General features: G+C 51.6%; 1 protein-coding gene across 1 annotated transcript in view; it reads left to right on the top strand.

Annotated features, from left to right (window-relative positions):
• The window catches only part of KCNK12 (potassium two pore domain channel subfamily K member 12), a 47,084-nt gene extending 42,848 nt beyond the window's left edge, over positions 1-4,236 (top strand). Inside the window, exon 2 of the mRNA XM_036263396.1 lies at positions 3,182-4,236. Within this exon, the coding sequence (XP_036119289.1) occupies positions 3,182-4,086 (905 nt within the window). The 3' untranslated portion in view covers positions 4,087-4,236. The remainder of the gene's footprint in view (positions 1-3,181) is intronic.
• Positions 4,237-12,211: the final 7,975 nt, after the last annotated feature.

Here is a 12,211-nt window from a genome sequence, read left to right as displayed (position 1 = left end):
GCCCCTCTTCAGAGCCAGCCTGGCTCCCAAAGACTGTCAGAGCTCGAAAGACTGTTCCTCCACTCTGGGAAGCATCTGGCTAGGCAGCAGCCCAGGCAGGGACCCACTGCCTTCAGCAAGACACCTGACCCCAGGGCCTTGGCATTCCCCAGAGCTCAGAGCTCAGACCTCAGGAATTAGGGTAGTAAGAGAGACATTTGCATTGAGTGCCCTCTGTGTTGTCAAAGAACCTTGTGACCTGCTATCCACTTCTGGGCAGATAGTGCCATAGCCAGTCAAGCATTTGGCATCATTTTGGGCCTGTGGTCACGACCATGAGGAGACCCCAGGACAAGGTCTGCCCTGGCCTCTCTGTGGGAGTGGCACGGAAAAGCTGTGCCCTGGCCCAGGGATGAGTTGCTGGCAACAGAGGGGTGAGCATCTGTACAGACCTGTAAGAAGGCAGCCCAGAGACCATGAGGGCAGGGACTGCATCTCTCTGGTTTTCCACCACACCCCCCAGCCAAACTGTCACCAGTAAATGTCTTCCAGCTGCTTGTCTGGTGGTCTGCCATGCAGAGGCCTCAAATAAAGCCATACCTCTGTTGGGAAGGAGAATGGGGGTGGAGAAACAGGTCTCATTCTGGTTCAGTCATCAGGGACACCCAGGAGGACAGATGCTCATGCAATACTGGTTGATCTGATAACCAAGCCGGCTACTTCAGTGACTAATGGACAGGTAGTATATACATAGTGAATACGCTGGAAAAAGGGAGGATTCATGTCCCAGGCAGTATGGCATGAGATTTTAAACACTTCACTCAGAATGGCACACAATTTAAAACTTATGAGTTTTTTTGCCCGGCCAGTGTAGCTCAGGGGTTGAGCATCCACCCATGCGCCAGGAGGTTACCAGTTCAATTCCCAGTCAGGGCATGTGCCCAGGTTGTGGGCCAGGTCCCCAGGGAGGGGAGTGCCGGAGGCAGCCAGTCGATGTTCTCTCTCATCGATGTTCCCTCTCACTGATGTTTCTATCTCTCTCTCCCTCTCCCTTCCTCTCTCTAAAATCAACAAAGAAAAAAATTTTTTTTTAACTTAAGAGTTTTTTACTTGTGGAATTTGATATTTTATCTTTTCAGACCATGATTGACCATGGGTAACTGAACCTGTTGAAAGCAACTCTGCAGATAAGAAGAAAATCAGAGCTGATTTTAAAAATGAACTTAAGAACTTGAATTTTTTAAAGAGTAGCAAAATCCCTCTATCAAATTCCTGGTTACAATACTAACTTGGTAATTAGTAATGTAATTACTAATTCTGAATCTAGGGATATAATCCATCTTCCTCAACATGAGTGTCATGATCATAAGATTTTCCTATAACCCGAGTCATTACGCATAAATCAAGACCATGGTCGGGCAAGTGGCCAATTCCTTCAGGGAATCTAGAGAGTGATTAGCACACAGGTTAAAGGAATTATTCTGAAAAAATATTTTCTCAGACCCTTTTAAGGAAATAGTAAGCCCAGGGAGACAAAACTCTACATCCCCCTTCCTAGGGCTGGCTCCACCCCACTAGCCACACCCAGGTAGCCCTCTTGACCTCGGATATGAATTAGATAGGAAGGCCCCTGATCTTGCTGCAGAGACGTTGAAAGGTGCCATAGTGCTACTCAGACAGATGATTGTTTTCAGCTCAGACTCCAAACACCAGTGAATCTTTCTACGAAGAGATTAAACCCCCTCCTATAACCAGAGTCAGGTAACCATGAGTCCCACAAAGAGACCAAAGCTAGCCGCAGGCTGAGAGCTCAGGTTGGAGGGGCAGAGCTGCCTCTCTGTGCTGCACGGCATGGGCTGAGCACACTGGTAGGAAGACAAATCTTCTGCAGAAATCAATAAAGAATCTCCTTTAAACACGGTGTTGGAATAAGTCGGTGAATTAAGACTTAGTTATAACTGAGTTCAAAGCAATAAGTAGCTGCCCAGGCACAGAGCTGATCTGCCAGGACAAAAGTGACCTCAGACACACAGCACAGGACTGCACTGGAACAAAACCTTTCCCTTCAAAAGAGTACGCATGGATGATGGTGGTCCTTGGGTGAGAAGAAGCTGACACTCAGTGGCAGAGCCATGTTTACTCTGAAGATCGTGGACTCATTCTCAAACAATCCTTTTATCAATTTCATAAACCTCTTTGCAGAGACCACCAAATATGGCTACCTGGGCCCTGGCTAGTGTGGCTCAGTTGGTTGAACATAGTCCTGGTCAGGACGCATACCCAGGTTTTGGGTTTGATCCCTGGTGCGGGCAGATGTGGGAGGGAACCGATGGATTTTCTCTCTCACATCAATGTTTCGCTCTCTGTATCTCTCCCCTCCTCTCTCTTTCTAAAATCAATTAAAAATATATTTAAGCCCTGGCCGGTTTGGCTCAGTGGTTAGAGTGTCAGCCTGAGGTCCAGACAAACCTGGGTTCGGTTGCCGCTAAGGGCACATACCTCGGTTGAAGTTTGTCCCTGGCCCTGGTTGGTCATGAGGGTGGCAGCCACTCGATGTGTCCCTTTCACGTTGATGTTTCTCTCTCTCTCTCTCTCTCTCTCTTCCTCTCTCTCCCTCCCACTCTATCTGAACAAAAAACGGAAAAATGTCCTCAGATGAGGATAAAATATATATATATGAATAAAAATAAGTGTTTGTGTGTGTGTGTGTGTGTGTGTGTATTGCTACCTGGACTGAACACGCTCTACCCAGTCCCTAGAAATGCCATGTAAAATGAAGCCTTTATAGATTTCTATCCTAACAAGGCCGATGTGTGCCACTGGTTACATTAAAACCATTGGAAGAGTGGAAGAGCCAGTGACACTTGCTTTGAGGCATCTCAGTGGTTTGACCTGAGCAGTGGTTTCTGTTTTGTGTCTGGAGGGGTCCTTCCTAGTGATCATCCTGCCCCACCCATTTTGATTTATAGATCCCCAACAGGAGGGGCTATGTCTCCTCCAACAGTTTATAGACTGCCAAGATCAGAAACAATGTCTCCTGCCACTATGGGAGAGAAATGTCTAAATACTGACTCCCCTCCACTTGAGTGACACCACTCAGGATAGGAGCCACATATATCATCACCTGCGTACGCATAGCGCCTGCCAGGTAGGGACCTTCTGCCCAGCCAGGACCTCGCTGACCCTTGCCCTGTCTCCACAGGTTTCGGCATGACCACCCCCGCCACTGTGGGTGGGAAGGCCTTCCTCATCGCCTACGGGCTGTTCGGCTGCGCCGGGACTATCCTGTTCTTCAACCTCTTCCTGGAGCGCATCATCTCACTGCTGGCCTTCATCATGCGCGCCTGCCGGGAGCACCAGCTGCGCCGCAGCGGCCTACTGCCCGCCACCTTCCGCAGTGGCTCTGCGCTCTCGGAGGCCGACTGCCTGGCGGGCTGGAAGCCCTCGGTGTACCACGTGTTGCTGATTCTGGGCCTGTTCGCTGTGCTGCTGTCGTGCTGCGCCTCGGCCATGTACACCAGCGTGGAGGGCTGGGACTACGTGGACTCACTCTACTTCTGCTTTGTCACCTTCAGCACCATCGGCTTCGGGGACCTGGTGAGCAGCCAGCACGCCGTCTACCGGAACCAGGGGCTCTACCGCCTGGGAAACTTCCTCTTCATCCTGCTCGGCGTCTGCTGCATCTACTCGCTCTTCAATGTCATCTCCATCCTCATCAAGCAGGTGCTCAACTGGATGCTGCGCAAGCTAAGCTGCCGCTGCTGCGCGCGCTGCTGCCCAGCCCCCGGCGCGCCCCTGGCCCGGCGCAACGCCATCACCCCCGGCTCCCGGCTGCGCCGCCGACTGGCTGCGCTCGGCGTCGACCCCGCGGCCGGCGGCGACAGCGACGCCGAGGGCCGCCGCCTGTCCGGCGAGCTCATCTCCATGCGCGACCTCACCGCCTCCAATAAGGTGTCGCTGGCGCTGCTGCAGAAGCAGCTGTCCGAGACGGCCAACGGCTACCCGCGCAGCGTGTGCGTCAACACGCGCCAGAACGGCTTCTCCGGCGGCGTGGGTGCGCTGGGCATCATGAACAACCGCCTGGCAGAGACCAGCGCCTCCAGGTAGACCGCCCACCCGCCTGCCTGCCCGCCCCGCCGCGCCAGGGACCCTTGCCAGGCTGGCGTGCCACCAGGCGTGGCTTGCTTTCCTTCTCTCAGACGCTGGCGCTTTCTTAATCTTTATCCAATAAAATGAAACCAAAAAAAATTTTTTTAAGAAATACTATTTGGACAGGCCCGATGTTATCAGGGGTTAGATTTTGGGGGAACCTGTTTTCTTTGTGGGTTCTCTCTTGGAGAACTGTGGCCCGGTGCAGAGTCTCCTCCAGGGAGAGAAAAAGTGGCACCCAGACCCTCACGCAGTGCATACCACAGCAAGGAGAATGCCAGCCCTGGGTTTTGCAGACTGGCATTAAACCCGGTCCCCATGCACATAAGCAGCCCGCAACCCCAAAACATATGGTGCAACTTTACATGGCTCTGAATTACCTCCGCAGCATTTAGAATCCTGGCCCAGCCTAGCAGCTTCCTTCTGGTCGTCAGAAGTGATATAGTCACAGTTTTGACAGATGGGGGTGGGGAGAGCCATCTGTTACCTCCTGGTGTATATATAGCACAGCTGCTACACACACAGTGGTGTATGTAGTATTACGCAATGAGATGAAACATAGCACCAACTTGTGGACTGTGTCGTGTCCCCAAGATTTGGAAATTGCAATGGTAAGGGGCTTAGCTGGCCTTTCTCAGCCTACAGTTCACTTAGCACAGCATACAGAGCAGCTACTTTTAATGAAGAAAACCCAGGTGGCCTGCCAGAAGGGGAGCACTGGGCTCCAGGAGCCCAGCTCTGCTTCAGCTGCCTGATCTAGGAGGCTCCAGGCATATCTCTGAATCCCCCCACCCTCCTCTCTTTCACCAGCATCATCCACTGGAAGGCTTCTCATAACCAGGAATGTCTGAGTCTTCTCAGACAAGATGATGTTTTGTTAGTGTGGATTTTTTCCTCTTACTTTCAATGATTTCCCCTTTTAGAGAGCCTGAGGGTACAGAGCGCAGCCCCCAGCCCACCCTTTTTCTCTGAGTTGGGCTCTGCCAGCTGCACCCTTGGGGCACCAGGGCCTGCAGCACCAGGAGCCCAAAGCAGCCATTCTACAAATGTCAAAGAACTTGGCTTCAGAGCCCATATTTTGGGGACACATTCTATTCTAAACCCTATTTGGCCCTCACTGATAATCGAATGAATTTGTTTCCTCCACACAATGTACCGGAGGTGGAAGAAGGCAGGAGGAAGGGAGCTGGTGGAATGGGTAGGTGGAAGCAAGTTTAGGATTCAAGTTTTGCTCTGGATGATCCTCAAGCTGAGAGACAGGTTCTCCCAGACTCACCCTCTGCCACATAGGGGTCACTGACCTGGAGGAAGGCCAGATGCCCATCCTTTATTGAGAGGGGGTCTTGGGCTAAAAAGGAAAAAACTCAGCCCATATTCTTCATCTGAAAAGATGACTATCCCAAGGACAAATGCCAGAGTCGAGTCAGACATAGTATGACCCACCAATATACATATGCAGCTTCTGACAAGAAGTCTTAGAAAAGCATCGGACACCTAACACTACCGTCTGTCTGAGAGGCATCAAAAGCTGTGAAATCTCCCTCCCTGGCAGTGAGGAAAGCAGATGTGCCTGGAACGAACACACACACACACACACACACACACACACACACACACACACACAATTAAGAGTCATGCTTGAATGTCAGCCTCCCCTTTTCCCTTCCAATTCATGGCAGAAGGAAAAAATGAGCTTCGATCTGAGTGACTGTCCAGCTACTTTGAGTAATTTCTAATTTGGGCTGAAATATGTTTTTAAACACAAGCCCTAGTCTGGGGATGAAGCCAGTGAGGCAGAGCCGCCAGGAGAGAGAGGTCAGTGTTGCTAAGTCCTGAAGGGTAGGCTTCCAGAGAGCCATGCTTCCAGGATCCACTGTGACTGTCAGGCCAGCTCCTCTCTCTCTCTCTCTCTCTCTCTCTCTCTCTCTCTCTCTCTCTCTCTCTCACACACACACACACACACACACACCACCGCTGTCTGAGCCATGGCTGTGGTCACACTGAAGGGACTGCGCATCAGGCACACGTTCTCTAGGGCAGGGCCCCATCACAAGACCTAGAAAATAAAGTGTCAGATTTATCCCTTTAAAAGAAGGAGAGATTAAAAGGCATCCAATCAGAGGTGTCACCTAGGCCATGAGAAATAATTTGGGGACCTGAGCCATCCAGACGGGGAAGTAGAGATCCCTACGATAGAGGCATCTAGGTTGCGAGCTCTTAAGAGCTGGCAAAATAGCAGCCAACCTAGAGAGAGTGAGCCCCAGGGACAGCACAGGAGGGTCAAGACCCAGCCATCAAGGCTTTTTGAGCTAGACGGGCCACAGAGTGTCCAGGGATCCCAGTGACCAGCACACAGGATTGCACAGAACCCCACCCCACAGGAGGGAACAAGACCTGCCAACAGAGAAAAAAACTCAGAACCTTCTTTGGCATCTTCTTTTTCAGCAGTGCTTTCTAAATTCTACCCTAAAATGCTCATGCCTCAGCCTTAGCTGTTTTCATTCCTTTTCCTATGCTTTGCCTTTGGAAGGAGGCGATTGTGGGCATCTTGGGCAAGCTTCTGAAGGAACCAAAGTTATGGTTTGAGGAGGCAGGGAAGGGAACCTCCCCTCTCAGCAGCCTCCCAGAGAAACACCAGTCGTCCAACGTACAGTGCCAACTCAGGATCCACTGGCTTGTGTGTGTTTTTGCCCATGTTCTCCTGGTCCCTCCCCCATCCCAATACATCACTGTCCATCACCTCAGGCCAAAGGGCTCGGTGCCTAGATGCCAGGAAATGCTCCCTGGAAGAAACCAGGCTCCCAAGTTCAGGGGGATTAATGGAGCCTAGACCCATGCCCAAAGGGCTTGACACCCTGCTTGAGGGTGGGCACTAAGACAAGCAGGGGTCTTCCCATTATTTCAGGAACAGTGACATTGATAGGGACCCCCTTCTTTGCTACCGGTTCTTCAGAACCTCAGACTAAGAAAAGGTTCTGTTTCCTTTGATGTTGTGGCCTCTCCCACCATGCAGGGGTCTCCAGGGGGTCTGCTCACTACAGTCTACAACTCCCCCAGGCGCCAGGAGTCACTTCCTGACCTTAGGCCCACACTCACCCCTCCAATGTTGGGGCTGTGGGGCAAGGATGGCATGAGCTCTTAACAAGCCCTTGCCCCCAGCTATGGCCACACAGAGGCCAGGTCTTGGTGAATAGCCGGCTTCTCAGAGCTGGGCAGGCAGGTAAGAAGCCACTGTGGGTCCTTGCTTGCTAATAAGACTGGGAGGTCAGGCCCCTGTGCCCTGACTCAAGCCAGAGCCTCCTGGCCTGGCAAAGGAGGCAGAAGTCACAGGCAGTCTTGGGCGCTCAGCTTGTGGAAAATGCCTGATAGTCTGAGCATTTGCCCAGGAGCCTCACACATCACAGCAACACGCACACACACGCATGCACGCATGTACACACGCAGACACACATGCGCGTGCATGCATGCACACACACGCCTTACAAAGAGCGACCAGCTCCATTCCCCAAGGAAAAACCCTAGTCTGCACCATGAAATGGGAACGATTTCCCATTTTTAACTCCCTGGAAATCTACTAGCGCCTGGAAAATTCTCTACCTGGGGGGAGTTTCGTGTACACTTTGCATGAATTTGTATTTTACACAGAAGCCAGCGTCCAAACCCAAGTCAAGCCCTGGCAAATAGCTGCTGAGTTTACCCAGGCCCCCGCATCCCTCAGTCAGGCCTCCCAGCAGATGCCCTCTTCCTGTGTGCTTTGGGGTGAGGGATGACTGAGCCCTCAGGGCCAAAGGAGAACCACGTTTCTGGGGAACCCACAGAGAAGGCTGCCCACAGAGGCGGAGACCACAGGAGCTGTGGGCCAGGTGATTTCTTCTTACTGTAACTTTTTACATTCTTAACAAACAAAAAGCACAATCTCACGTGCACACTGTCTGGACTGCACATCCAGACGGATTGCTTAGGGCACCTCTGAGTCCAGAAGAGACGTTGGGGCCTCTTTGTTGCAGTGGTTATGTACCATGCTTGCTCCATTCGGTGGGTGGGAAGGGATGGGAAGCTGCCGAAACCATTCCTGACCCCAGGACGGCTCATCAGCATGGACTCGGGACCTGGACTCTTGCCCCCGGAGCAGCTCTAGCACCTTCAGGCACGAGCAGCGCCGCGCTCCGCTCCCAGCCGCGCTCATGACCCCTTGAGAAGCTATGAGATTTCTGCACTAGCCTGACCCAAGCCCCTCTTCCCCTTTCTTCTAGCCTCCCCGCCCCCCTCCTTAGGGAAGCTCCCCCTGGCTTTACAAATTATTTTCTATGCTACATGTGCTCTCAGGAGGGGTGGGTAGAGCATGCGGGTCAGGCCTGCAGGGTTTCTTAAACAGTACATTTATTTTTCTGAGCAGCACTCCAACAGAGGACTTGAAGGGTGTCTGAATTAATGATGAATAAAATGTAGCCTGCCACCCCTTGAGCTGTTTGCCTTCTGTCTGTCAGCTTGGAGAATTGGGCTTGGGTGGGAGCTCCCAGAGGGGCTGGTCTACAAAACAACAGTGACATCCATCGGAGCCAGGGACACAAATGAAGCTTGAAGGCAGCTTGGCCAGACTGGACCAAGACCAGTACCTGACAGCCAAGGCCACTGAGGAAACTGGAGCTGCGGGAGTTGGGGAATGAGTCCTACTGCGGCCCTCATTTTTATAGCTGTGCACTAGTCTTTCCAAAGGCACCTTTAAAGATACTGATGCCCAGGTTCCCCCATTCCCACTCCTTCACCCCTGAGATTCTGATTTCAATGGTCTGAGGAGGAGCACAGGCAGGCAATGGAATTTGGGGGAAGCTCCCGAGATGATTCTAATGGGCAACCAAAGTCTGAAGCCACACTTTAACACGGAGCACTCACGATGTGGTGTGGAAAGGGCACCTGCTTAGAAGCTAGGAGGTCTGAGCTCTGCACCTGGCAGTCACTCTGCTCGCTCAGACCCTCAGTCTCTCCATCTCTAAAACAGGATAATGATGTTGTCCCCCACCTCCCAGGAGTCTTATGAAAAGTAAATGAGAGGCTGGGAACTCTGAAAAGTATAAAGTGCTCCATAAATGCAGTGTCACCACTGTAAGAGGCACTTCATGATCATAAGGGACCAGGCAGCCCCTATCACTTCTGCTGGGGACCCTTTCTGCAGGGCCAGCTGGGGAAGCAGGATCCATCTAGATGATAACTTCTGTTCACAGGGCCCTTGCAAACCTCTCCTTTTTGACACCACCTTAACCACCATCATAATAGTGCAAACTCCACAGAGGCACACTCTCCCCTCGACAGCCCCCTCCCCAGGTCATCCTTTTCCTTCAGGTAGCCTTAGACATGACAAGTAATTGGCAGGTCACTCAAGTCCAGACCCTACCCACCTCAATCTGCAAAATCACTCTAGCCTCCTCCAACCCGTTTCCTTCAACTGCAGTGGCATCCATTCTGGTCTTTTTAATGCTGGTCAAAGTAACTAAATTGATTTCATGACCTGCCTTTGAATCACTGCCAGCAGTTTGAAAAACACTGGCCTACAGCCTTTCTGGAAAGAAACCTTCCCATTGATTTGCTTCCAGCTAAGACCCATTAGCCAGCTGTGGCAGTGAGGGTCTGGGCTCCGGTCACCCATCAGCCCTCCCCTCCCTCCGGGTCTCCCGCTGCAGCTGTGTAGTCAGCTCGGGAAGGTGTTTCAGCTGCATCTTTGTTTCAAGTTCTGAGGCCCGTGATTCCTGTGACATTTTAGACCCCCAGCCAGCATCCCTGGATGGACTGCCAGCCCTCTCCCTTCCACGGTCAGTTACCTTTCTGTGAAGATATCTGTTTTCCTAATGAGGAGAAAAGAAAAAGGAACTTAAGTTTACCCAGTCAGGCCCTTGGAAAAGAGATTTGCATATTTATCTCACTATCCCCTATCACCCTAGGGATTTGGTACTTTTCTTCCATTTTGTCCTGGGTCAGAGAGGTTCAGTAATTTGCCTAGGTGGGGGCCGGCATCCCATGTTAGAGCTGGAGAGACAGGGTGAGAAAGATAGCACGGTCCTCAGTCCTGAACTGCAGACTCAGGAGGGGCCGACGGCACTGAGCGTGGCAGGATGAGGGCTCCGTGTCACATCAGTCTGGGCTGCCAGGGGCACCCAGGGACAGGCAGTCAGGGAAGGATCGCAGAGACAACTGTCCCAGCGGAGCCTGAGAGGGAGCCCCACGAGCCTGCTGGTAGGGCAGGAAGTGTCCAGGAGCAAGGAGCAGGATGTGAGAAGAGACAGGAACTGTGTGCAGAACCATAGGCTGGAGCCTGCACAGTGCTCCCTTGACTATAAAATTGGAGTCCAGCCCGGCCGGTGTGGCTCAGCGGTTGAGCATTGACCCATGCACCAAGAGGCCGCCGGTTCAATTCCCAGTCAGGGCACAGGTTGTGTGCCCAATCCCCAGTGGGGGGCATGCAGGAGGCAGCCAGATGATGTTTTCTCTCATCGATGTTTCTATCTTTTTCTCCTTCTTCCTTCCTCTCTTTGTCTAACATCAATAAAGAGGAAAAAACATTTTTTCAAAAAAACAATTGGAGTCCAGCCCTGGCTAGTGGCTCAGTTGGTTGGAGCATTGTCCCATACACCAAAATGTTGCGGGTCCAGTTCCTGGTGAGGGTACATACCTAGGCTGTGGGTTCGAGCTCAGGTCAGCAATTTTCTGACCTAATCTATGTTTTTCTCTTTCTTAAAAATACTTAAAAAAAAAATCAATGAAAAGATACCCTCGGATGAGGATTATAAAAAAGGAATTGGAGTCTGGGCAAAGAAAATTACATTCCTGGCCCCTTCCTATCCATTTTGAAGGAAATGTTCACAGGAGGGGTGATGGTGGAATCTCTAAAGGCTTAACCATAAGGCAACAACACTTGGTAATAAGAGGTCGCTTCTGCTCACTTCTGGGACTGTGAGCAGATCTCCCCTCACTAAGGCTCCGTCCCCATGTCAACAAAGTGAGGGGCTCACCTTCTGACTCACGCTGAGGCTCGGAGGAAGGGGAGGAGAGATGTAGGAGTTCCATGGAATTCCTATGAAGAACCACCGTCAGCAAATATCTGCCAAGTGCCTGACCCCACATGGACAATGTGTGCCAGTTCTTTCTCCACGGACTGAGCTGAGCAGGACCCGCCATCTGGATAGAGGATAGAGAAACGTGTGTCCCGCTGAGGACTGGCCAGCTTCCTGCTGAAAGCTGCCACTTCAACACACATGCCAACCCTGTGAGAACCTTCGTGAGCTCCAGGTCTCTCCTGGCCCTGGTCTCCACTTCCTCTAGAACAAATAACGTCCATTCTCTACTGCTGTGCTGTCCAGTGCGGTAGCCACTGGCCACACGTAGCTATTTCATTCTAAATGAATCTAAATTAAATTTAAAATTTAGCTCTTCGGTTGCACTAACCACACTTCAGGAGCTCAGACAATTAACACCAGCGTTTATAGACCTCTTTAACCCACACTCCATCCTCTCTGCTCCTCCACCTAAAATTGCTTCAGATCAGGTTCGTAAAGTTCATTTTCCCATCGTCAGCTCCTCCACCTAAAATTGCTTCAGATCAGGTTCGTAAAGTTCATTTTCCCATCGTCAGGTCACAGTCTTCCTCTGCCAGGGGGAGTGTCTGCCTGCAGGACGGCAGGGGGAGCCGCTGTGCAAAGGGCCGCAGAGCAGGCCTAGCTGCTGGCCTGAGCCCAGCTGTGGCCACTGAGGCCTGCCTGGCACCTGCAGTTCTTCCTCCACATCTGGGAGCTCCCTCAGCTTTCTTCCCACCAGTGTGAGCCAGTAATTTCCACCTTTGCCCATGGGCTGAATTAGGTTATCTTGCAACTGGAAACACTTGAGCCAACACTCTTTACCCAAATAAACTCCTTCCTTGTTCCTTGGGGCTGAAATGCCTGTTATAGCAATAGCAACTTCCATGGAACAGCTCAGTCTTGGAATGCAGACATCCCTGATACATTCACACTAAAGTGTAAATGACTGGCAGTGGAGCCTCTCCTGAGGCCAGTTTCTGATGGAGCAGAAAGGAAAAGCTTTGGTTCCTGGCAAA

This window comes from Molossus molossus, unplaced genomic scaffold (genome assembly GCF_014108415.1).
Source record: "Molossus molossus isolate mMolMol1 unplaced genomic scaffold, mMolMol1.p scaffold_m16_p_15, whole genome shotgun sequence".
Classification (NCBI taxonomy): Eukaryota; Metazoa; Chordata; class Mammalia; order Chiroptera; family Molossidae; genus Molossus; species Molossus molossus.
This window is presented reverse-complemented; position numbering and strand designations above follow the sequence as displayed.